Source organism: Scomber japonicus, chromosome 14 (genome assembly GCF_027409825.1).
Source record: "Scomber japonicus isolate fScoJap1 chromosome 14, fScoJap1.pri, whole genome shotgun sequence".
Classification (NCBI taxonomy): domain Eukaryota; kingdom Metazoa; phylum Chordata; class Actinopteri; order Scombriformes; family Scombridae; genus Scomber; species Scomber japonicus.
This window is the reverse complement of record NC_070591.1, coordinates 4,790,928-4,816,296: the sequence shown is the minus strand read 5'-3', so window position 1 is coordinate 4,816,296 and position 25,369 is coordinate 4,790,928. Positions and strand designations below refer to the sequence as shown.

Here is a 25,369-nt window from a genome sequence, read left to right as displayed (position 1 = left end):
GGTTTCGGTCCCCACCAGGATAGAAAAACACGCACACACACACACACACACACACACACACTCCTGCATTTTGAAGGTGGCACTTAAGCTCCTGTCTGACATCACATCTGTCATGTGTCATGTCACCAGGACTGCCATCAACTCTGTGAGTGTGTGTGTGTGTATTTTGTGTCGCGGCCATCTTGAACCCAAATATTTTTGTCGCAGTTGCACAAGGAGGTGATGACGAACACACACACACACACAGTCTCTCTCTCTCTCTCTCTCTCTCTCTCTCTCTCACACACACACACTAGTACGCACTGATTTGAGTTACACAAGCGCATGCACACTGCCCTGTAATCTTATCAAGCTGCTCATGCAGAACAAAGGTTTCTTTCGGGGGGAAAAGTGAGTGTGCTTGTGTGTGTGTGTGTGTGTGTGTGTGTGTGTGTGTGTGTGTGTGTGTGTTGCGTGCACGTACTGTATCTGTGCACGACCGCCCCACAAACAAGGACCCATTTTTCTATTTTGCCTTTTTGGTGCAATTTAATAGCTCGCCCCAAAATCTTCTCTCCAATTACGTAAATGAGTTTATTGTAGGTGGGTCGCCCTCATGGCTCAGCAGAGACTTAGACTCATTAGGGACAGAAACGTTTCTTTAGCTCATTCCTGGCAGCGTGAGAAGTCGAGTATCGGGAAGGAGAGAGAGACAAAGAAAAGAGGAGAGGGTAGAAAGAGAGAGGGAAACTTCACACTTAGAAAAAGGGGCGAAGTGTTTTTACAAGTAGTGACGTTCAACTTCTTAAAGGAGGAGTCTTAAAACAACAGACAACCTGTTTTTCTTGCTGTAATCATCCCTCCTGTTCATACTGAGCATGAGAAGAGCTTGATTGATGGATGCAGGACTAAATACACAGTCCTACTTCTGTGCAAAAAATGTATTTAAAAGTTGAATCTGAAGCTTCGGCTTTGTCCGAATGAGTCAAATCAAGTCTTTTATGTTTTAATGTTACAGTGTTTTTAGTACTAAAGTCCCTCTTTTAGTTACTATACTTCCTCCACAGCTCAACAGGAAACACTAAGACTATATTTATTTAACTTTATTTGAATTACTGCATACCATACAGATGTGACAGGGAAAGAAGCCAGTTAATATTTAATTTGCATGACCTGTTAAAATGGGGAAGTGTTATCAGACAGTAGTATTCATTATTTTTACAATCAAAGCCTTATATATTTTTACTTTGAGCATATTTGCAATGCTCTGGCACTGATGCTGACTTCTACTTTTAGCTTCTTCATTAATACTCTTATTCTGTAGATCAGATTTGACCTCCTGGCTTTTAGTGCATGTTATAGATTTCTAACCACAATACACTGAAAGTTTCATAAGTCTCTGTTATATATCAGAGTTAAGATACTGTCATTCATGTAGCTTTTGTGCTGCATGCATTTCATTAAGTTTAATTAGAAATAAGAAACCTTTCCAAATCTTCACATCATTAGGGTTAGGTAAAAATGTGGGTCACACTGCAATTGCGCTTGCCAAAAAAGTCACAGCCTATAAGTGCATTGTTGGCCCCCATTTACGCGCTTTATGCTAATCAAAGCTAACCAGCTGCTGTCTGTAGCTTTATATTTATCATACGTACGAGCATGGAATCAATCTTCTTGTTAAAGTTTACATTTAGCCAGTCTGACTTTAGGGATAGAGGCTCATTCAGGTGAAAACTGGACTCTAACCCCTCAGTACAGAGCCGAGCAGTTCCCGAAGGACTTCTATGTGTCAGGTGAACTGTTGTTTTTGTTAGTAAAATAAGAGTAAAAGGTGAAAAAACAGGATTCATAAAAATTAATAAAATGAAATGGATTTTATAAGGCCCTACATTGCAGAGTGAGAGTGAGGAAGAGAGGCTGATATAAAAAAAAAAAAAGCGAAGACAGATGGATTGAACATCAAAAAGAGTAAAAAAGGTTCGGTCACATGTTAGCAGGAGTGTGTACTGAAGGTCTCGAGCCAGCAATCATCATCATCATTATTATAATTTGATGCTATTTTAGCTGCGCCCATTCTTGGATATGATTTCTGTTTTCCTTGAAGAAAATGTTCTTTCACTAACACTCATTCCTCTCATTGCATCTGCTCGTTCCCTCACTTTTTTTCTTCTTATCTATCCCTCCTTCTTCACAACCACTCCTTCCTTCATTTACTTTCCTCTCCTTGCCTATCTCTTTTGCATTACCCCTTTTATTTTCAATGCCCTCCTTCCCTCCAGTCTGAGGCCTGCAGCTGTCAGTGTTACGTAATCTGGAGGACAAGACTCTCTGCTCATCCATCTCTTCTCTCTCTCTCTCTCTCTCTCTTTCTTTCTTTCTTTCAGTCTCTCTCACAATAAATCCACACAACCATATCATCATCATTCACAGATTGTTCATCTTCATCCTGCTGCGACTTGATAATTCACAGTTTATCTTCACATTTCACATTTTCACAAAAAAATCCTGGGAATTCTGCTCGGAGGAATGTGCAATCAAGCGCTGTGTTGCAGGAGATTCAGTCATATTTGGGTCAGCTGAGAGAGAAACGGCTACAGTCGTAGATAGCAGCGAGTATGAGGGTTGTGTTCTTACCTTTAACTTGATTTAATGTTCTCTTTTTTTGTTATCTAAGATTGGGTTTATAGATATAGAAACCTTTACTCATAAACTCTCGTGAAATCTGACTCCAAGTTATGCAGAGCTTTACACAATGTACAAGGTATAAAATAATCTTAACATGATGCACAATAAACAGTAAGAATGTGTTTTGTAAATAAAGTCATTGGCTTGTTTAGTTTAGTTTAGTTTGCACAAGTTAAAGTAGATAATATAGAGTGCAAGGTGAGGCAAAAAACCCAAATAGGCTCATATAAAGCTATGAGCTACTACATAAAAGTGGGAACAAACCAAATAATTACTGTATATATATATATATATAAATAAAACAATAAAAACAAAATGTGGATACACTTTTAGGAAAAGTGTCCATAACATTATATTTTAATGCCGGTTTGGTTGATACCAGGCAGGGAGTTCTGGTCCTCTGAAATGAAGCCAACCAGGAAGTAACTTAGAACTGCATTCTATCAAAAGGCCACCAGGGGGCGACCGTCTCTATACAAGTCAATGGAGAATTCACCAACTTCTCACTTGATTTCTAACCTCAGTAAACGTTTTCAAAATGTGTTTATGGTCTCAATCGCTAGTTTAAAGCCTTCTTCAATGCAGTATGATGTTCATTTGGGACATTTTGGCCTCCCTGATTTTATATTTGACGATAAAGCAGGGTATGCATTAGGGCGTGGCTACGTCCTGATTGACAGGTTGATTGACCAATGTCCTCGAGATCCAGCCCTCGCAATCATTGACAATTGATCATCGCAACAATTGAACTGACCAGTGACAAAACATGATTAAATGAGACAGATCAGACAGGAAGTAATGCTCATCAGGCTCACAGATACCTAAAAGAAACTATTTTCATTGTTGATTAATCTGCCATGTATTTCCTCAATTAATCAATTAGTGGTTTTGTCTATAAAACAGAATAGAAATTGAGAAAAATGGCCAAAGTGGATGTCTTCATATGTCTTTAATTTGTTCGACCAACAGTCTAAAACCTAAAAACATTCACTTTATTATCACAGACGACAAAGAAAACTATTAAAACCTCAGATTTGAGAAGCTGAAACCAGCTAAATGATTATTAGATTTCTTTATTCTTTGACCGCATCAGATTTAGACCCGAGCTCCAGAGTCACATGAACTCACAGACTGCTGACTGACTTATTCGGGATAGATTTTGGTCTCTCTGCCAAATAAAACCACATTCCAGTCGCTTTAATTTAGGTTAAACTCGAGGAACTTGTCGGCTTTGTCCCAGTTTGCCCTCTCTGGTCTCCTTTATACCCATAAAACCTTGTGTTCGGGGGGTCATTTCCTGTCGTTCCTTTGGATTATGTTCTCACAGCACAGCTTGTTGAGTAGAAGCTGGTCTGCTCAAGCTTTTTGGTTTCATAGTTTCACTTTATATATAAATTAAAATTAGGGCGGTTTGTTTGGAAAAGTTGAGAATAGAGTCTAATAATGTATTAGTGCATGGGGTGTCAAACTCATTTTCATTTAAGGGCCACATACTGCCCAATTTAATCTCACATGGATCATTAAAAAGATGGAAGGAAGGAAGGAAGGACAGATGGAAGGACAGATGGAAGGAAGGAAGGAAGGAAAGAAGGAAGGAAGAAAAAAAAGACATGAAAGAAAGAAGGAAGGAAAGAAGGAAGGAAGGAAGGAAGGAAGAAAAAGAAGACATGAAAGAAGGAAGGAAGGACAGATGGAAGGAAAGAATGAAGGATGACAAAGAAGACAGGAAGGAAGGAAGGAAGGAAGGAAGGAAGGAAGGAAGGACAGATGGAAGGAAAGAAGGAAGGAAGAAAAAGAAGACAGGAAGGAAGGAAGGAAAAGAAGACAGAAAGGAGGAAGGGAAGATGGAAGGAAGGGAGGAATAAGGAAAGTGGGCCGGATTGGACCCCTCTGCGGGCCAGATCTGGCCCACGGGCTGCATGTTTGACCCCTTGTGTTAGAGTCTAGTTGACAGTTAAAATAATTAAATAATAATTGAACTGCACTTGATTCTTCTCGCTGTAATCCTGTAATTTAGCCTTTAATCCAGCACATGTGTAATCTACTGAAAGAAAAGAGTTGGATGGAAATAAAAGAAAAGCAAAAGGTAACTCAAAGCCAGCACCAAAAATCCTCATTAACAGAGTGAACTCGTGATGAGAGCGACGGACGGAAAGAGATTAACTTTTTCCCAGAAACGCAGAGTGAGAGAGTTTTAGGGACGGAGACGGAGAGGGGAGAATGTGAAAGATTCTTATTTTTGGAACGATGGTCCGCGCCTCTCTGTTTCATTTCCAAATCGTGTCTGAGCCCTTTTGAAGTCTAAGGAGTCCAGGATTTATCAAAAGGGATTCACGGAAAAGTGGAGATTATTAAGTTAAAGTCTCCCGTGGGGTCAGAGAGGTGGAGGTGGAGGTGGGGGAAACCGTCTCCCTGTTGCCCCTGTTGCCCCTGAGAGAAAAAAAATGTGTTTAGATGAAGCGTATAACTCATATAATTCTGGGCAATTATGCATTATGATTAAGTGCCCCAATAGTATGATAAAGTGCCTCCACAGTGTGATAAGTGCCCCACTGCCCTCTAAGGTTCCCCTATATTATAAGTGCCCCACTGCTCTCTAAGGTGCCCCTATATTATGATAAGTGCCCCACTGCTCTCTAAGGTGCCCCAATAGTATGATAAAGTGCCTCCACAGTGTGATAAGTGCCCCACTGCCCTCTAAGGTGCCCCTATATTATGATAAGTGCCCCACTGCCCTCTAAGGGGCCCCCACTATACAATAAAGTGCCTCCAGTTGTCCCACTGTGATGAAATACCCTCTAAGGTGCCCCCGTAGTATGATAAACTGCCCCTACTGTATGATAAAATACCCTCTAAGGTTCCCCTATAGTATTATAAGTGCCCCACTGCCCTCTAAGGTGCCCCCATAGTATGATAAAGAGCCCCTACTGTAAGATCAAATACCCTCTAAGGTGCCCCCATAGTATGATACCCCCAAAATTGAGAAAACTTGCCCTTTAAATGAAGAAGATAACCTGGTTCTGTTTCATTGAATGTATCAGCTGCCTATCATATTTATTGCCCCCGCAGCCTGAGTCTGCCACTGCTGTGTATCATTAACCATGAGTGTGTGTGTGTGTGTGTGTGTGTGTGTGTCCTGCAGGGTAACAGAGTTGATGGGTTACACTCCAGATGATCTGCTGGGCCGTTCAGTCTACGACTTTTACCACGCCTTGGACTCGGACAGCGTCACCAAGAGCCACCACAACCGTAAGTACACACACACACACACACACACACACACACACACAGACACAGACACACAGACACACACACACACACACACTAAAACATGAATCCAGAGGCAAAAAAAAATGCATTTAAAGAGGTAAAAAGAGTTTTTAAAAGTTTCTACAGCTATGTGTGGTAATATAATCAATCAATTAATCAATCAATCAAAATCTAAATATATTAATCTACTGTAGTGCGAATTTGTACAGTGGAAATAAATACTTCACATAAAAAAAATATATACAGATCAAGAGAAAAAAAAAAAACCCAAAACAGAATAAAAACTCTACAAAATCAATGTATAATAATAAAAAACAAGCTAAAAACTTGACTGGCAAATAATTAAATAAATAAAAAAACAATTAAAAACATATTTTAAACTGATGCATTGAGTAAAAAGCTAAATTAAAAAGGTACTACTACTGAGATTACCTGATTGATGTCTGCTCCACAGTTTAAAGGCAGATATGTGGGAAGGAGAGAAAAGTTGCATCTCCAGTATTAAAGAGAGGAAAGCAGAGCAATCGAGGGAATATATGGATTTAAAGTTTGATTAAATAGCTTAAATTAAACCAATAAATCAATAAATCAATAAAATGAACCTTTTATTTTTAGGGTTAAAAGCTTGTTAATTGATGTGGTTGGAAAAGCTGTTTTAAAGGGAATCACAATAATTATAAAAGCATGATACGTTTGAGTCTAAGGATATATATGTGTTTTTCTCTCTGTATGTGTGTGTGTGTGTGTGTGTGTGTGTGTGTGTGTGTGTGTGTGTGTGTGTGTGTGTGTGCAGAGCAGGAGCCCAGTATTAAGATGTATTTTATTAAATTAAGCGTAGCCACTGATGGCTTGATGAGGTTTGCACATCTGCTGCCACAAACACAAACGCAGTGGACAGGAGGAGCAGGTGGCCTCTATTACAGTCTAATGACTCTGTGTGTGTGTGTGTGTGTGTGTGTGTGTGTGTGTGTGTGTGTGTGTGTGTGTGTGTGTTAACCAGGCTCTGAAGTGTCATGGTTTTTCTCTTCACTGACAGCACTATATCATTAGAGGCTCTGAGCAACACTGACAGCACAGAAAGTGGTAATTTAGTTCCTTTAACCCCCCCCCCCCCACCCCCCCATCCCCTCCCTTCTGCAACATATTAGATGCAATTTTAAAACACACTTTTGAAATATTGAGGCTTTATTTGATACCTTTACAGAGCAGATGCATGTTTTAAATCTAAGTAAGCTACATTTCTGAAATGTCTCATGCACTTTACTGCACCTTAAAAGAGGACATTTCATCCTTTTTGTGATTTTTCTGTTATTTTTCTGCTGTTTTAATGATCTTTTAACACTCATATTGTTCACGAATACACACCAACTATTGGTTTCCGTAGTTTTTGTTGCATATTTTCGATTGGGTTCAAACTCGAACGTGTATGGATGACCAATCAGAGCAGAGTGGTCTTAAACAGACAGCAGCTAAAACAGCCTGTTAATAGACAGAGGCCGAACTGAGCAGCTGCATAAAGGACCAGTAGAAGATAGTCTACAGTTAGCCAGTTAGCTGCATTAGCCGCCGAGTTAGCCACCAAGCTAGCCTCAGAAAGCTCTCAGACGTAGCGTCCATGTTTCTGGTAGAGGTGGTGACGTTGATTGACAGGTGACACTTGGTAGGGGGCGGGGCTTCAGCGTTTGGGAGCAGAGAAAGAGGCTGAGTTTTACACAACTTTGAAGCCTAATTTCATATTTTTGGCGATTTTTTAATGATTCAAATTTGGCAGGGTGGTTAACAACACACTTTTCTATGGTATGTTAAACTCAGAACACATATTTATTCTTACTTTACACTTTAACTGGAAATCATGTAAAAATATTCCAGTCAAGCCAGAAAATATAAATATAGAGCTATAATCTCAGCATTCAGTTACAACTTTCAGGACTCTCAAAAGTTATTATATATTGATTAAATGATGCTGGTGGCTTCCTACCAACTTGTCATCTTTAATAAGTTATGTATTGCAGATGTGGACTCCAGTCATGTTTTTTTGAAGTTTTTTTTAAAGTTTTTTGTTTTAAATGAAATAAGAAATGATTAAGCCAACGAGATGATGACATTCTCAATTGTTCCCGCTACAGTTCATTTCATTCCAGGAATTTCTGGGAATTTTAAGTGTCTGTATCTTGGGACTGAGGAAATATAGTGAAAGACTATCTATATCCTGTGTGTGTGTGTGTGTGTGTGTGTGTGTGTAGCATGCATGTGGATTGTGTATGTGTGCATGTATATGTTTCTTTTCCTCTGTCGGTCTTCGCTGCTGTGTCTGCAGTCTTGAGTGTAGGCTGAAATCTGCTGAGATAAAAACAGATCTCTCTATATAACACACACACACACACACACACACACACACACACACAGTTGACCCGCTCTCACGGCCAACGTGACCAGCCTGTCGAGCAGCACATGCTAACAGCGTTCTGTGCTACATATAATGTTGCCCTGAGCTTCCTTCACACACACACACACACACACACACACACACACACACACACACACACACACACACACACACACACACACACACACACACACACACACACACACACACACACACACACACACACACACACACACACACACACACACACACACACAGTCACTGGCCTTATGTGCACTCTCTGACCGCAGCCCTGCTTCTTTCCCACGCCAGTGCTGAACTTTGGATCGTAGCCAGCACATCTCCTCCTCAGCTCAAAGTTAAACATCCCACTTTGCTAACCGATGTTTGGTGGATTTCACAGCCTCACACAAAAAGTCAATATGTGGAAATGTAATGAATCAATCCGATAACTTAAATTTTTGATGAGCTGAAATACTTTTTTCTCATGTGGGTTTAGTTTCTTTCTGAGATTAATCGTATGTGTTACTGTGCTTGACAGTGAAATGTTAGCACCTCATTATTTTACACAATCAAAACAGAAATAAGCTTGTTTTTCACATTAAATAAATACAACTTCCATTAATCACTGATAACAGAGATAACAAGAGAGGTGAAACCGCCCAAAAGACTTTTCCTTTAGTCTGAAATGTTGCGACTTCTCCTAAAAATGACTCAAAATATACCAAAAACTATCAATGTATAATGTAATAAAATGTCTTAATATAATGCCTGCTGCTGTGCTCTCTGTGCTGCTGTGCTCTCTGTGCTGTACTACTACTACTCATGCATGTTTTTTCTCTATAAACAAATAATGTAAAATCAAAAGTCTACTGAAGATCAAAAGACCCTAACCCTAATCACCCATCTATTAATGATTTATGAGGTTTGTATAACAAAAAAATGCATGATTAAATTTTCTCAGAGTCCAATGTGATGTCCTCAAATGTCTCATTTTATCGGCTCGAAACTCCAAAATGCAATTTATCTCTTATGTTACCTAAATGAAAAATTTTCCCCCTTAACAAATAACTAAAATAACTATTCAGTTATCAAAATGACCGCTGATTTCATGATGTCTTCCTGTTGACTGTAAGCATAAGGTTTAAATTATCACCCAATTCTGTTTAAGACCTTTTTAGCCAGCTTCATCAAACTTATTACCACATGGGCGCGTAGGTGGTCGAGTGGTTAGAGCGCATACCCTATACGCAGCCGACCCCGGTTCGAATCCCGATCGGAGGTCCTTTGCTGCATGTCACACCCCCTCTCTCTCCCATGTTTCCTGTCTATCTACTGATAAATAAAGGCATCTATGCCAACAAAATCTTAAAAAAAACAAACAACTTATTACCACATAACAGGTGTTACACGTATTCTGGGAATTATGGTCATTTAAATTAAACTATACCTGATTTTTGAGTTGACTCCTGTTGTCCTGCCGGGTCAAAATTGACACGAGTACAACAGGAGGGATAGACTCATAAAAACATAGAAGATTTATGCCTCTACTTCACAACTTTAACAGTGGATCACATGCAAACAAGAAGAGTGTGACATTCAAAACATGATGTGATATTTGAATGAGAGTTTCAATTTTAAAAGACTGCAACATAAAACCATAAAAAGTCTCTGACCGGAGGCTCTAACAGCTCTTTCCCTGTCTGTCTGTGTCTCTGCAGTGTGCACCAAGGGCCAGGCAGTGAGCGGTCAGTATCGCATGCTGGCTAAGGACGGAGGCTACGTCTGGGTAGAAACCCAGGGAACTGTGATTTATAACAGCCGCAACTCTCAGCCTCAGTGCATCGTGTGCATAAACTATGTCCTCAGGTAAGCACTGCAGTCCTGGTGAGAGCAGCTGGAGCTATTTACAGGAGGAAAGATGAATGAAAACCAAGATAAACTGTGTTTTTTGTAGATTTGAGGTTCCTTTGCTAGGAAATGTCAACACAAGTCTTTATACAGAGCTTCAAGGAAAGGAGGAAGAAGGAAGGGAGGAAGGAAGAAGGAAGGATGGAAGGGAGGAAGAAGGAAGGAAAGGAGGGAAGGAGGGAGAGAGGGAAGAAGGAAGGAAGGAAGGAAGGAAGGAAGGAAGAAAGAAGGAAAGGGGAGAAGGAAGGGAGGAAAGGAAAAGAAAGAAGAAAGGAGGGAGGGAGGAAAGAAGGAAGGAGGGAGGGAGAAAAGAAAAGAGGAAAGAAGGAAGGGAGGAAGGTAGGAGTTAGGAAAGAAAGAGACAAGGAGGGAGAGAGGAAGGAAGGAAGGAAGGAGGAAGGGGGGGAAAGGGAAAAGAGAAGAAGGAAAGAAAGGAAGGAAGGAAGGGAGGAAGGAGGAAAGGAAGGAACAGTCAAAACAGACAGGGTCAATTTGACCCGGGAGGACGACACAAAGGTTAAAGTCTTCTCTCCACACAAACCTCAACTGTGCTTCTCCTTCTCCAATCCTGCAGCGACGTTGAAGAGAAGTCGATGATCTTGTCCTTGGAGCAGACAGAGTCCCTCTTCAAGCCACGCCACATGAGCACTTTCTTCACCGCTGGAGGAGCCGGTGTGACCGGAGAGCCGGGAGAGACCCTCTTCACCAAACTCAAAGAGGAACCGGAGGACCTCGCCCAGCTGGCGCCGACACCCGGAGACACAATCGTCGCCCTCGACTTCGGTCTGTATTGACTTCTGTCATCTTAAGTGTGTTTTTGGGAGTCTTTAAAGACCGTGTAAAGTGAATTCAGACATTTTCTTTTAAACACATTAAATAGGTCATAAATGTATTTCTAAAAAAGGTGTAAAAAGTATTTCAACCATTTAGATTTGAATTGTGGAGCTAGGCTTCACAAACTGTGTTTCAACATTTCTGTGTTCAGGATTTAGTGATTAGCATAAACCCGCCCCTGCTGCTGTAGAGGTATAAATACATTCAGCACACACTACTACTACTACAGTCTACAGTTAGCCAGTTAGCTGAGTTAGCCGCCGAGCTAGCAGCCGAGTTAGCCACAGAAAGCTCTCAGACTTTGCGTCCATGTTTCTGGTAGAGGTGGTGACTTTGATTGACAGGTGACACTTGGTAGGGGGCGGGGCTTCAGCGTTTGGTAGCAGAGAAAGAGGCTGATTTTTACACCATTTTGAAGCCTAATTTCACATATTTGGCGATTTTGTTTAATCATTCAAATTTGGCAGGGTGGTTAACAACACACTTTTCTGTGGTATGTCAAACTCAGAACACATATTTATTCTTACTTTACACGGACTTTAAATGAGAGATAATGTAAGCCACCATGTCCTGATGAATCCTTTTAATAATGGGACACCTTGGAAAGACATTATCACCTCAAAAAGAACAAAAAATCAGCTTGTGTGTAAATCATCATGGCTCTAATCTGTGCTTCCTTCTTGCAGGTCGTTCTCATTTCGAGGAGCCTCAGCAGCCGACAGCATACAACCAAGTGTCTGCTGCCTCTATGCCTCCTCCAGGACCGCCGGGACCTCCGGCCTGGACCAGCGAAAGCCACAAGCCTGTCCCTCCGGCATCGGGCCAAACCGTGGCTCCGGTTCCAGGAGACATGGCTAACATGGCCAGCACCTTCACCGTGCAGCAGAATCCGCCACCGCCGAGCAGCGCCACTCCGAGCCTGAGCAGCTGCTCCACGGTGAGGACGAGAACGAGAAACCGGCTGATTGATTGATGTTAAATTGAAAGATGTAATTAGTTAATGAGTGAGCGACTTGTTTTTTTTGTTTCTTGGTTTGTTCCTCCTGTGTTCAGTGAGGCCTGGGGGGTTAAAGGTCACTCGCAGTGGGCAGAGTGTGTGAGAATAACGAGGGTGGATATTTTGGCAGGAACAGACTCTCTCAGCAGTGAATGGTGCCTTTGTCAAAACTCATCTCTCGTTCTTTGTTTGTTTTGTTTTTTTGCTTTACAAGTCCTTTTTTTCCATCTTGTCCCACTATTTATTTATTTATCTCGCCCACGTCTATTATTCACACTTCCTCCCTCTCTCCCCTCCGTCCCTGCAGCCCAGCAGCCCAGGTGATTACTACAGCTCAGTGGAGAGTGACCTGAAGGTGGAGCTGACTGAGAAGCTGTTTGCTCTCGACACGGAGGGCGATGGCAGTCCTGAAGACACTGAGGTGAGAACAGGTGCCACTTTAAAACAAAAAGTCATGCCCATAGACTGTATGGAAGAAATGGACGTAACATTCATGACGTCACCCATTGGTTTGTGGACTGCTGCTCGGAAGTCAATAGTTTCGAATCTGGGCAGCGCCATCTTGAAAATTTCAGGTGCATGCTGGGAAAAATAAAAACATGGGTTCTACTTATATGGGCATGAGGCGGAGCAGGGAGTTTGCTATGGTTGCGAGGGCCACGCCCTAATGCATACCCTGCTTTATCGTCACATATAAAATCAGGGAGGCCAAAATGTCCCAAATGAACATCATACTGCATTGAAGAAGGCTTTAAACTAGCGATTGAGACCATAAACACATTTTGAAAACGTTTACTGAGGTTAGAAATCAAGTGAGAAGTTGGTGAATTCTCCATTGACTTGTATAGAGACGGTCGCCCCCTGGTGGCCTTTTGATAAAATGCAGCTCTAAGTTACTTCCGCGTTGGCCTCATTTCAGAGGACCAAAGCTCCCTGCCTGGTCATGCCTTAAAACTTTAGATCTATTTGTGGAGATAGAACTCATAAGATCCAAAATATATTAAAAATATTAATGGAAATGTTTTACTTAGGTGCAAATGAGATAACATGTAACATCAAATTATATTTTCTCATTTTCCACTCCTGCCTGTTTAAGGGTTAATTTGACTCAAAAACGTAGTATTTCTACAACTTCACAAACAGTAGATTATACTATTTAACTATATAACTAACTACAGCTTTGTAAACACAGATGTTTTCTTTTTAAAGTCTGAAAAACCAAACCCTGCATCCAGCTATCTGCTCTTCCGAAACCAACATCTCTGAGATCTATGTGCACCAAACTTAATTTGTTGACATGTTTCATCGTTTCCTCCCAGTCGAACTAAAAATGGAAGCACTCTTCGATTATATCAAACATATTTTGTATTTACTGCGTTTCCTTTTTGCCTTCATTTTGCCACCAAGTTCTTATTTAAATGGCCAAAATGCCTTTGGTATTTATTACTGTACATAAAATGGCAGTAATTAAAACTGTAGACATGTATCCAGACTAAGCTTGACATATTTTAAATTTCAGGTCCTCCACACCCCTAAAATTAAAATAAACATCTCGTCTCGGTTTACACGAAGTTTCCGTACATTTATGTGGATGTTTGCAAAGACGGACTGGAGCCGAAGTCACAAACATCCTGCAGCAGCTACTTAACTCAGCATCAAGTTAAATAAATACAACTTTTACCAAACCCATGTTGTTTTTTTTCTCACAGAGGGACTTAAGTGACTTGGACTTGGACACTCTGGCTCCTTACATCCCGATGGACGGAGAAGACTTCCAGCTGAATCCCATCATCACAGAGTCGGAGCCCCTGGAAGGAGGTCTGGCCCGATCCATGGGGAGCAACGGCAACCTCGCCAAAACAAACCCGGCCACCCAAAACAGCTTCAGTAACATCGCCAGCCTCTTCCAGCCGCTGTCTTCTCCTCCTCAGCATCAAGGCCACTACCAGCCTCAGCCGGCTTGGTCCGCACGGGAGAAGAGAGGCTCCGGTCAGGGAGCTCTGGAAACCCGAATGGGGTCTTACATGATGGGTCACATGCAGAATCCCCCCTACGAGGCTCCGGCCAGCACTCCTCTGTCCTCCATGGGCGGCAGGCAGAATCTACAGTGGCCACCAGATCCTCTGTTAACCTACCAGCAACAAGTACGCATGGCCAAGCCCTACCTGATGGACAATGTGTCAGAAGAGGAGAGACCCTCCTGCCAACAGAACATGCCACATGTCATGCAGAAACAGAGGTGATAAAAAAAAGTCCTATTATACATTTTAAACCAAGATAAGAACAATAATGCACTCTAGCTTCTCAGATATTTATAGTATGCATGCAGTATAACCTTAACTCTAACACTGTGTGAATGAAAGGAAAGCAAATACATTAAAAGAAAAGTAGTTTGCAGCCAAAATGATTTATTACATTTATCCTTTCTGCCAATGAACTAACTGTTATTTTATTGTGTGTGTGTGTGTGTGTGTGTGTGTGTGTGTGTGTGTGTGTGTGTGTGTGTGTGTGTGTGTGTGTGTGTGTGTGTGTGTGTGTGTGTGTGTTTGCAGGTCCATGGACAACTTTGTTCAAGCCTACAGAGACATGAGTCCAGCCAGAGTGGGCATGGCCAACAGCATCAAGCGCTCCTTCACTCAGATGGCTCTGGTGAGTTTCCTCTCTCTGGGTCTGTTGGAAACCGCATACTTTCCTACTACTCGTACTAACTGCAGAGTATGCATCAAGAGCTGACTACTCACACTCACATTACCCAAGATGCAACGTAACTTCTGAAAATAACCCAAAATACAAACATCACAGATAAAATGACAGAAAGTGTGTTACTCGCTACGGCTAACTTGAGTGGCTCCGAATTTGCAGGAACAAAACTTTAAACAGGTGTTATTTGGACAAATTAGCGTCACATTGTGGATCTTTAAAAGGCGTTTGTAGTAAATGTTGACTTGTGTTCATCAGGGTGAAACTAAGCAGCCAGAGATCATGTGGAAGAAGATGAGAGGTGACAGTTGTGCCGCCATGGATCGCTCCCTCAGCACAGGATCACTGACAGGTACGAGCCCACCGCTTGGCTTTGAATATCAACTGTCTCACTGGACCGGGGGGGCAAACATGAGGCCCGAACCGGCCCGCTGTGGGGAGCAATCCGGTTCACTTTCCTTCCTTCCTGTGTTCTTCTCCTTCCTTCCATCTGTCCTTCAACCTTCCTTCTTTCCTTCTTACCTTCCTTCTTTCCTTCCTACCTTCCTTCTGTCCTTCCTTTCTTCGTTCCTTCCTTTTTTCCTCCCTACCTTTCTTTTTCAACCTTCCTTTCCTTCCTTCTGTCCTTCCTTCCTTCCGTCCTTCCTTCCTTTTGCCCTTCTTTCCTTCCTTCCTTCCTACCTACCTTCCTTTCTTCATTCCTTCCATCTGTCCTTCCTTCTGTCCTTCCTTCTGTCCTTCCTACCTTCTGTCTGTCCTTCTTACCTTTCTTCCTTCCTTCCTTTTGCCTGTCTTTCCTTCCTTCCCTCCATCTTTTTTATGATCCAGCCCACATGAGATCAGATTGGTCTGTCTGTGGCCTTTGAATGAAAATAAGTTTGACTCCTCTGCACTAGACGAACGTACCAGTAACCGTCTCTCTCTCTCTCTCCTCTCTCAGAGTCAGGGATGGGCAGGATGATGCCAGGCAGCGTGCCTCTATGTCTCAGCTCTCTGCATCAACACAGGAAGTCTCAGTTTCCAGGAAACGGGTTAGAGGAGAAAACCTTTTCCCATAAGAGCTGCAACTACTCAGATTATAGCATGATGCCTTATAACAAGACCGGAGGTGAGCTGAACTACTGAAAAGAAGTGAACAAATCAGTTTCCAATGTTTGATTTTCCAATTTCTAGAAATGTCTCAATGACCCAAGCTGTTCTCTAATGTGAATGAGTCTCCTCTAGTTCTCAGATACAAACAGAAACAACTTGATAGGATGGAGTTTGTTACCTATGCATGGTTTTTTTCACTGACTCTCGTCCCCTCTGTGTGGTTTCCAGGTATAGCGAGTCGTCTGCTTGGCCCTTCATTCGAGCGTTCCTGTCTGCCGGAGTTGACCCGTTACGACTGCGAGGTCAACGTGCCGCTGCAGGGAAACCTCCACCTCCTCCAGGGCTGTGACCTTCTGAGAGCCCTGGACCAAGCCTCCTAGAGAGCCCCACATTCAAACCCCCCAATCCCCAATACAGACCCGGACTTAATCCCTGCCCTAAACCTCAACCTCAACCTCAACCTCAACCAACAAAGCCAAGACCTTTTTAGGGCCTTTTATCTTTACTCTGTACCTCTGGGCTTTCTGGAAGTCTTGAGGCTAAGCTACCTATAAGGAATGGTATTAAAAAAAACCAAGTCCTGCCTTATTTAGCCACCCCCCCGTTCTGCACCTAAACAAGCTGAAATATCAGGGTAAAGCCACTTGTACCCCCGCCCCCCTCCTCCCCTCCCCTCCCCTCCTGGCTGAGCTGCATAGTTTACCCTGCAGTAACCTTCACTATCAGCTCTGGCTTTGGTTTAAAATGGGTGTTTATTGTGGCATGGGATTCAAAAAACACACAACCTGCCTTAAAAAGCTCAGCTCTGCCCAAAACATCTACAGCCATACTCTCCCGCCTGCACGCTGGGAATCTACGGCCGAGCGGCATAGAGGGAGGGGCGCAGAATCCTAAACTCTTATCCAGATATATGGACTCTATGCAGCTCAGTTCTCAGCCCTGCCTCCTCTTAAAAATCGGCTAACTCATGTAGCTCAGAGGTGAGGATATTATACTACCTACACACTAACAAGAGACACTGTTCTTTCACTTTATAGTGTAACTGACCAGCAATTAGACCCAGCCCTCTCTTCTCTCTAATGCCAGTTCACTTCAAACTCCAAGTTGGGTATCAAGCTTTCTGATTCTGTGTAGCCAAACTTTCTCTTTTTATAACCTTTTTTTTTGGCCTGTGCTCATTGGTTTTATTGTTCTGTGAGTTTGAGTAATTTTTTTTTTCTATCTGAACCTCTCAGATTGTTTATTTGGATTGTTTTTAAAGCCGCAAGAGGTAAAACTACTCTGTTATTATCAGGAGAAAAGCAAAAAAAAACACTTAAAATGTAACATTTCAATACAAGATAGAGACATTATCACTAAATCATATTGTATTTGACAAGTTACAACTAGGCGGGGAGTTACGGTCCTCTGAAATGAGGCCAACGCGGAAGTAACTTAGAGCTGCATTCTATCAAAAGGCCACCAGGGGGGGACCGTCTCTATACAAGTCAATGGAGAATTCACCAAGTTCTCACTTGATTTCTAACCTCAGTAAACGTTTTCAAAATGTGTTTATGGTCTCAATCGCTAGTTTAAAGCCTTCTTCAATGCAGTATGATGTTCATTTGGGACATTTTGGCCTCCCTGATTTTATATGTGACGATAAAGCAGGGTATGCATTAGGGCGTGGCTACGTCCTGATTGACAGGTTGATTGCCCATGCTGGCCCCGCCTCATGCCCATATAAGTAGAATCTGTGTTTTTATTTTTCCCAGCATGCACCTGAAATTTTCAAGATGGCGCTGCCTAGATCGGAAACTATTGGCTTCCGAGCAGCAGTCCGCAAACCAATGGGTGACGTCACGGATGTTACATCCATTTCTATTATACAGTCTATGGTTACAACAGATTTAAAGCTCAAATTTTATAACCACAAGAGAGCTAGAACCAATAAGCAGAGTCATAATAGGTAAAACAGTGAGCGATACCCAACAACACAGACACTTACCAACCTCTCTCTCTCTCTTCACTTTAACATCATCTGTCGTGTTTAAAATAACCAGTTAGTGAGTCGGGTTCACACAGTAGCATTAGAAACGGTCTGGGTCAAACTTAATGACATATGCATTATATTGTTATTTTTAGATAATAAGTCTATCTTCTGTTTGTTTTGTTTTTTTTAATGGAAACATTTTAACTTTTTATCCAGTCTCCCCACGTTATTTAATCCAAAATCGACGGGACACTTTACCATATCAATACCGCCTCGTTTTTTTTTTTTGTTCTTATGTTCTTTTACCTTTACCAGTTTCTTCTATGTTTGTGTCTCACACAGACACACTAATAAACATATATTGCAATACATGTACTCTACTGTAAGTTTGATAATAAGTTTTTTTTTCTTCCTCTCTATAAAAACTTCATCTTTGAGTTTATCTATACGTGGTTCTCTCACACACTTTTGATGACTACAGGGTTTTTCTCTTATTGTGTTATTATTTTGTAGCTAGCTTAATGTACTAAACTGATAGCTTGTACAAAAGGAATCTGACTTCTGTATAGGTTCACAATTAAATACACACTAAATGTAAAAACAGTTAAGCTGAAGAAAACAGTGGCGTGCACAAAAAAAGGCTTCGCTTCTTCACTCGATTTGAGTTTTTAGGTTTAAGTTTCACCCGAAAGTCAAATTAAAGAATCAAACCAGTGTGATTGCATGTCTGTTATTTCACTACAGACACATTATTCCATTATGACCATTTTTTAAAATAAATGCTGTACAGTTTTACAGATACTTTGATCAATTCTACCCAAGTTTTCGAGGCAACCACTGCCAATGAAAGCAATGTAGCAGACTTACTTGACTTGATTGATTGAAAAAACAGTCTAAACTCTGCAACAGCTGTAGATTAATATCTCAAAACGCTAACACCAGAGAAGCACCTACCCATCAAGAAGTGGCCTAGCTCCATAATAAACAATAAATCAAACATGTTTTTTCTTCGTCTGCAGTTACAGTATGATGGATCTCCAGCGAGCCAGTTCATTTTCACATCAAATAAACATTTAAAACGGAGATATCTGGATATCTGTCTAATTTGGTGGATTACAATCAAAATTTCTGACATGTTATTTTTTTAGCTGTAATGTGAAGCATGTGAGATTTGTAGAGCCACTGGTTTGCTAAACGGAGGATAAAAAGGGGGTGGAGTGATTTTTTTAAGCTAATAATAGGGAGACTTAGGCTATAAAGGCAATGGGAGGGATCAGAAGGGCAATCAGGCGAATTAGGGTGTCATTGAGGGGTACTTGGGCCAAAAATAGAAGTGACTTAAGCAGCTTAAGCGACCTTTTGTTGTGATATTAAGGCAAAAAAATCAGTCCCATTAAGAAAATAAAAGTCCACTTATGCTCTTAATTTGAAGTAAAGTCACTTCCTGTGCACACCGCTGCAAAAACGACCTTTTGGTGTGATATTAAGGCAAAAAAAAAAAAATCTGCTTTAAAAGTGTCCCATTAAGAAAATAAAAGGCCACCTGTGCTCTTAATTTGAAGAAAGGTCACTTCCTGTGCACACCACTGCAAAAACGACCTTTTGTTGTGATATTAAGGCAAAAAAATCTAATTTAAAAGTGTCCCATTAAGAAAATAAAAGGCAACTTGTGCTCTTAATTTGAAGAAAAGTCACTTCCTGTGCACACCACTGCAAAAACTAGACTGTCAACTCTCGTAAATACTCATTTCTGTAGACTTTATGTACATAGCAGCAGTATAGCTTCCTGTAAAGTGATTTCTTTATGATTAGGACAAGGCCAGTTCTTTCTTACACTTCACAAACACACAGCGGCTGCCACTATGATAAAAAAAAAGCTTTGATACAGAATATTAATAGTCATATAAAAAAATAAAAAAGGTCAGATTTTTTTTTTTTAATTTTCAGACTAGAAACTGTAAATTTCACTCTAATTATGTCAGTAATTTTAGGTTCAATGGAAACACATTCTCATTATATTTCCAGTCTCTCTTTTCCTTTCTTAATCTCACTCTATTTCTATTTCTTTTTTTTTTTTTTTGAGGTAATTGTCTTTTGTGTGGTGACCACTTTTTGAGTATATAGAGCTTTGTACACATATACGTTACGTATTTAAAAAAAAAAAAAAAAAGACAGAACTAATGTTGAAGATAGTGTTTTTAGTGTTTATGTGTTCTGGTACTTTTGTCCTTATCTACGCCTGTAGATGCAGATGGATCAGATCCTTCGCAGTGCTGTTTCCTCTCGTGCTGTTTCTGCGTTTGTGGCATTTTTTTTGAATTTTTTTAGTTCCCTTTTTTTTGGTTCCCTTTTTTTTTTCTTTTCCTTGCAGAGTTTTATCCTTTTAAAAAAATATATATCTATTGAATCTGTTGGCTGGCCAGTACTTGTTTTCTGTTTTATGTTCTTCCCTTTAAAGAAGATAAAAAAACAAAAAACACACATATAAAAAAAAAAAAAAATTAACATGAAAAAAAAATTTAAAAAACGTTTTGGATGAAAAGATGTTTATCAGTTTTTCTAAGTTTCACTTTTCAGATATGTAGCATTTTTTTTGAACATTGTAAAAGGAGGTGAAGTTGCCATAGAATTAATCACATTGTTTTCCAGTTGCATATATATAAAGCAATGGTGCTTCATAGACCATGTATGTCATTTTAAGACCTTTTATTACATCTCTTGGATCCACTAACACTGTATTTCTGTATTTTTGATGTTATCTGCTTTATGTGATGCTGACATTTTCTTTAAAGTTCATCTTTAATCCGTATAATGTGCCTTATCATGACTCTATGGGTGTCTTTAACACGTGAGAAGTTCTACCCTTCAAGTGCAGCACAGTTTGTTCCCTGCAACCTCGTAGATGACTTCCTTCAACTGCCCGAGACTTTTACTGAATTACAATCCCAACGTGGCGTTTAGCAGCTTTAACCTTCCTGTCGTCCTCCAGGGTCACATTGACCCCGTCTGTTTCGACTGTTCTTTCTTTCCTTCCTTCCGTTTGTCCTTCCTCGCTCTTTCTGTCTTTCCTCCCTTCCTTCTTTCCTTCCTCCAAACCCCCTTTCTTCCTTCCTTCTGTCCTTCCTTCCCTCCCTCTTTTCCTTCCTTCTCCCTCCCTTCCTTCTTTCCATCCTCCAAACCCCTTCCTTCTTTCCTTCCCTCCTTCCTTTGTTCCTTCTTTCCTCCCTCCCTCCTTGTCTCTTTCTGTCCTCCCCATTACCTTCCTTCTTTCCTCTGTCTTTCTTTCCTCCCTTCCTTCCTCCCTCCCTCCCTCTTTTCCTTCCTTCTTCCTCCCTCCAACCCCCTTTCTTCCTTCCCTCCTTCCCTTCTTTCTTCCTCCCTTCCTTCCTTGATTCAAGGACAACAGAAGAGTTAATGATGTTGCTAGGTAACAGGTAGCTAGCTAGCAGAGCCATAAAGTAATGTGAAATCATAAAAGCAGTAATTATAGTTTATTTTAGTTTTTTTTTAATCCAATTATCCCAAAAAAAAAAAAACAACGTAGATACGATGTCACAGTTGGGATGATATTTATAATAAGTCTTCCTCCTTCATAGCCTCCTCTGATAGATCCAAATAGTACAGTTTAGGGAAGGAATACGCAGTAAAACTAGATTCCCGTTAGATTCCCCTGGTGACGACGAGTCAAATCGGGAGTATTTTAAAAAGGCTTTTAAAAAGGAAACGGATTCCCTCAGCTCATCCAACAAACCTGATGAAGCTGCCTGGGTTTGTGGGTTCTACTGGACTCTGCAGGTGAAATTAAATTTGCCTGTTTTTTTTAATTATTTTTTTTTAGCAACACTGGATGAAAAAAAAAACAGCTCCAAAGATTCAATTTAAACAAAGAGCAAAGAGCAGATGACTTTAACTGTTTGATTTGACTATTGTTAACTAACGCTGAAGCCCAGAGTGAAAATCAGGCCCGATCTCCATCATCATCTTTTTTTTTCCTTTTCTTTTTTTTTAAGAGTTAGACGATTATTTAGATGCTTGGAAAGGTTTTAAACAAGTCATTAAATTGTCTGAATATTTCATTTTTGAAGTGAAGCAGACTTAAAGCTTCCTTGTGCTTAATAGGATTGGAGATGATGATGAGGAGGAGGAGGTGGGAGGGGGAGGGGGGTGAGATCGGAGGAAGAACAGCCCGATTTGTTGAGTTGAGTGACATGTGAAGAGAGATACATCCTGCTCAGCCTGCCCACTGACGCATATCTCTCCACTCCTCCGCAGATCTGTTCCTCCTCTCTCTCACTCCTCCTCCTCTTCCTCCTCTTCCTCTTTCACTCTTGACAATTGACAAAAAAAGAAAAACCCACCCCATCTATCGTTCTTCTCTTCTGTCCTGATGAAGCTCGAGCTGAAAGTTCCTAATAATGTAAAATGTAAAAGTAGTTAAGTGTAGTGAAAGAAAAATAAAATAAACCCAAAAAACTAAAATATTATTACCAAATTTGTTTACATTGGGTTTCCAGAAAAGCACTTTACAGATTGTAAATTATTTTTCCTGATATATTTATTATGTAAAATAGAAGTAAATCCCTGACAAAGGCCAGAATTACACTTATTATTATTATTATTATCATCACAGACCAAAAATATAAAAAAAGAGCAGAAGCTTTTTTTTTTTTTTTTTTAAATGTATTTTAATAAATGTCCTGAAACAGAAAGAAGACGAGAAAAGCATCTCAGATTATGAGATTTGAGCTATTATTATAAAATTGTGTTTATGTACGTGGAAAGAGTTGGCTGGATGGAAGTCGGATTTTTTAAGAAAATTAAAAAAAAAAAAAATCTAGGAGGAGGAGAAGAAGTCCCGCCTTTTTTTTTTTTTTTTTTTTTAAGCTAGCAAATGTTCAAATGTTCAACTATAGCTTCAGCTGGACATAAACAGTTGTCATATGTTCAGAAAGACAGAATGAAGATATAAATGTCTGAAAAAAATCTACATGAAGCTAGCGGAGCAGATGCTAATGGAGCAGATGCTAACGGAGCAGATGCTAACTTGCTAAAAAAAATGGCGGGAATTCAGCTCTCAGCTCTCCTTTTTTTCTTTTTCTTTTTTTTTCTTAAATCAACAGAAGGCTTATCACCAGTCGTAGAGCTTAACATACTGTGCTGCTTGAAGGGTTTCATCCCAAAAAAATGAAACATTTGAAAAAATAAATAAAATAATAAAAAAATGCTTCAGGAGTTAATCCACTCATTCATTGCACTTCCTCTTTTAAAGACAGTATCAGCATTTTTTTGTCTCGTGTCTCAACAGGGTTTATGTTTTATTTCCTTTATGGGATCCATGTTCAGCTACTTGTACTCTTGTTTTTTTTGTCGGATGTCATAACGTACAGTTATTATTTGCTGATTCCGCATTTTATATGCTAAAAAAAAAAAAATTCATATTGATCTTATTATTATCATATTGTTATCATTGTTATTACTATATGGGGAATTTAACCCAATAAGAAGTTTGTGTTTCTGCACTGATATCTTACTATTAAAGCATACTGATCTTACCCTCCCTCATCGGCTCCATGTGTGGTTCATTTATCTCACTGTACGATAGTTCATGCTCTGATTTAAAGAAAACGTGATTAAACCTTGATTAAGTGTATTTTTTTAGCCACTAAACCACTAAACAGCTCCTATCACACAATATCATGTCCTATTTTACCTCAGACATGAAAATATAACATAGCAGTAATGATGGAAATGTATTTTATTGGTAGTTTGGAGTCACTCCATCTCCAAGTTGCTATGGTAACTAGATGGCAGCTGTTACTCAAACTGTAGGTTGTTTTTCGTCATTTGTACGATGGTTTATGCTCTGATTTAAAGATCTTTAGCGATGGTTAACCTTTACATACGGTTCATATTCTACCCTCACAGTATGTTTGGGGTCATAAAAAGTGTCCAAATACCAAATGTTGAACCTCAGAAAGCATCAATATTCAATCTGACTGATCAATAAATGTGAATAAACCTTGATTAAGTGTATTTTTTAGCTTTTACATCACTAAACATCTCCTATCACACAATATCATGCCCTACCTCAGACATGAAAATATAACATAGCAATAATGATTGAAATGTCTCTTTCTGGTAGTTTTGAGTCTCTTTAGTCTCTCCATCTCTACGTTGCTATGGTAACTAGAGGGCAGCTGTTTCTCAAACTAACTGTAGGCTGATTTTAGTCATTTTATATCTGTTTTTTGTAGTTTTTTTATGTCTTTTTTCAGTATTTGCCCAGTCTTTTTTTCAAACAGAAAGACAAATAATAATAATAATAATAATAATAATAATAATGCTAATAAAATAAAATAAAAAGGAGTTTGCAGTCCAGCAACAATGTACAACTTAAGCCAGACCTCCGACACAAGACATAGATCCACAAAACAAAAAACCAAAGTGAAAACACCCTAGGAAGTCTACGTATTATACACATCCTGTACCTGAACCATATAAAGGATTATACAGAGGTAGGTAGCGTCATCCTTTCATATCCTGCAGCTGAGCGAGGAACGGACCCCAAACTTCTTCCCTCCCAGCTACTCTATAAGCGACCCGCTCATAGCTTGCCATTGAGCTTAGTACTTCTATACATTCCTTAAAAGTGGACAAAGTGGGAGATTTCCATTGGCGTAAAGTTATCCTGCAGCCTGTTATCATAGCTAAACGACACCATGATTTTCTGCGTTTTGACATTTGAACATTATCTGGTAGTAACCCCAAGAGACATAATGAGGCATTTTTTATCAAAAGTGTGCCCAACATCTTATTCAAGAACACAACTATTGCATTCCACATGTCATTAGTTTTATCACACTCATATAACATATGCACCAGAGTTCCCACCTTTCTATTGCACCTCCAGCACATATCACTGTTTCTGAGTTTTAGTCTTGCCAGTTTGGAAGGAGTCCAGTAGGATCTGTTTAATATCTTGTAACTAGGGCTGTCAAATGATTAATTTTTTAATCAAGATTAATCGCAGAATTTCCATAGTTAATCGCGTTTTGATTTGCATGTTTAAAATCCTGTTATTTTACATTTCAAGGCAGTTTTAAGCCCATAATGTAAAGCATTTCTTACCAGAGTGTCTTAACTGGGAATCAATCACGGCTCTGCTGCGACTCCCACACTCCAAAATGGTCCTTTGGTGGAGCTGAGGCTCGCTTGGCTGCACCTGGGTGTTTAGCGTGGAGGTGCTAACTCAAACTCGACGTACTCTGGTGGTGGTTAAACTCCGTTTGACACAGGTTGCATTTTACTTTTGACTTGTCAACTGAACCGTCTGGAAGTTTTTTAAAGTTAAACAAGCCGTTCAAAAGTCCAGTAGCTCTCTTACTGCAGGAGGCCACTTCAAAGCATAGTGCTACAGCTAGAGTAGCCGTCTACGGGTGAGTAGAAGGGACAAAAAAGCTTGCAAAATTAAAATGCGATTAAAAAAAAGGCGTTATGGATTGCATTAATCTAATCGTGATTAACGCGTTAACGCTGACAGCCC

The 25,369-nt window shown here is 40.2% G+C and overlaps 1 protein-coding gene and 1 long non-coding RNA gene across 2 annotated transcripts in view; both read left to right on the top strand.

Moving 5' to 3' along the window:
* epas1b (endothelial PAS domain protein 1b) overlaps positions 1-16,526 on the top strand; it is a 204,945-nt gene extending 188,419 nt beyond the window's left edge. Inside the window, exons 7-16 of the mRNA XM_053333691.1 lie at positions 5,807-5,913; positions 10,042-10,189; positions 10,806-11,014; positions 11,752-12,002; positions 12,370-12,483; positions 13,772-14,301; positions 14,615-14,711; positions 15,021-15,114; positions 15,703-15,870; positions 16,083-16,526. Coding sequence (XP_053189666.1) covers positions 5,807-5,913; positions 10,042-10,189; positions 10,806-11,014; positions 11,752-12,002; positions 12,370-12,483; positions 13,772-14,301; positions 14,615-14,711; positions 15,021-15,114; positions 15,703-15,870; positions 16,083-16,234 — 1,870 coding nt within the window. The 3' untranslated portion in view covers positions 16,235-16,526. The remainder of the gene's footprint in view (positions 1-5,806; positions 5,914-10,041; positions 10,190-10,805; positions 11,015-11,751; positions 12,003-12,369; positions 12,484-13,771; positions 14,302-14,614; positions 14,712-15,020; positions 15,115-15,702; positions 15,871-16,082) is intronic.
* Positions 16,527-17,762: 1,236 nt separating this feature from the next.
* Positions 17,763-23,388, top strand: LOC128373388 (uncharacterized). Its single transcript, XR_008322942.1, has 2 exons — positions 17,763-19,213; positions 19,467-23,388. It is a non-coding gene; the product is annotated as an uncharacterized LOC128373388 (long non-coding RNA).
* The last annotated feature ends 1,981 nt before the right edge of the window (positions 23,389-25,369 follow it).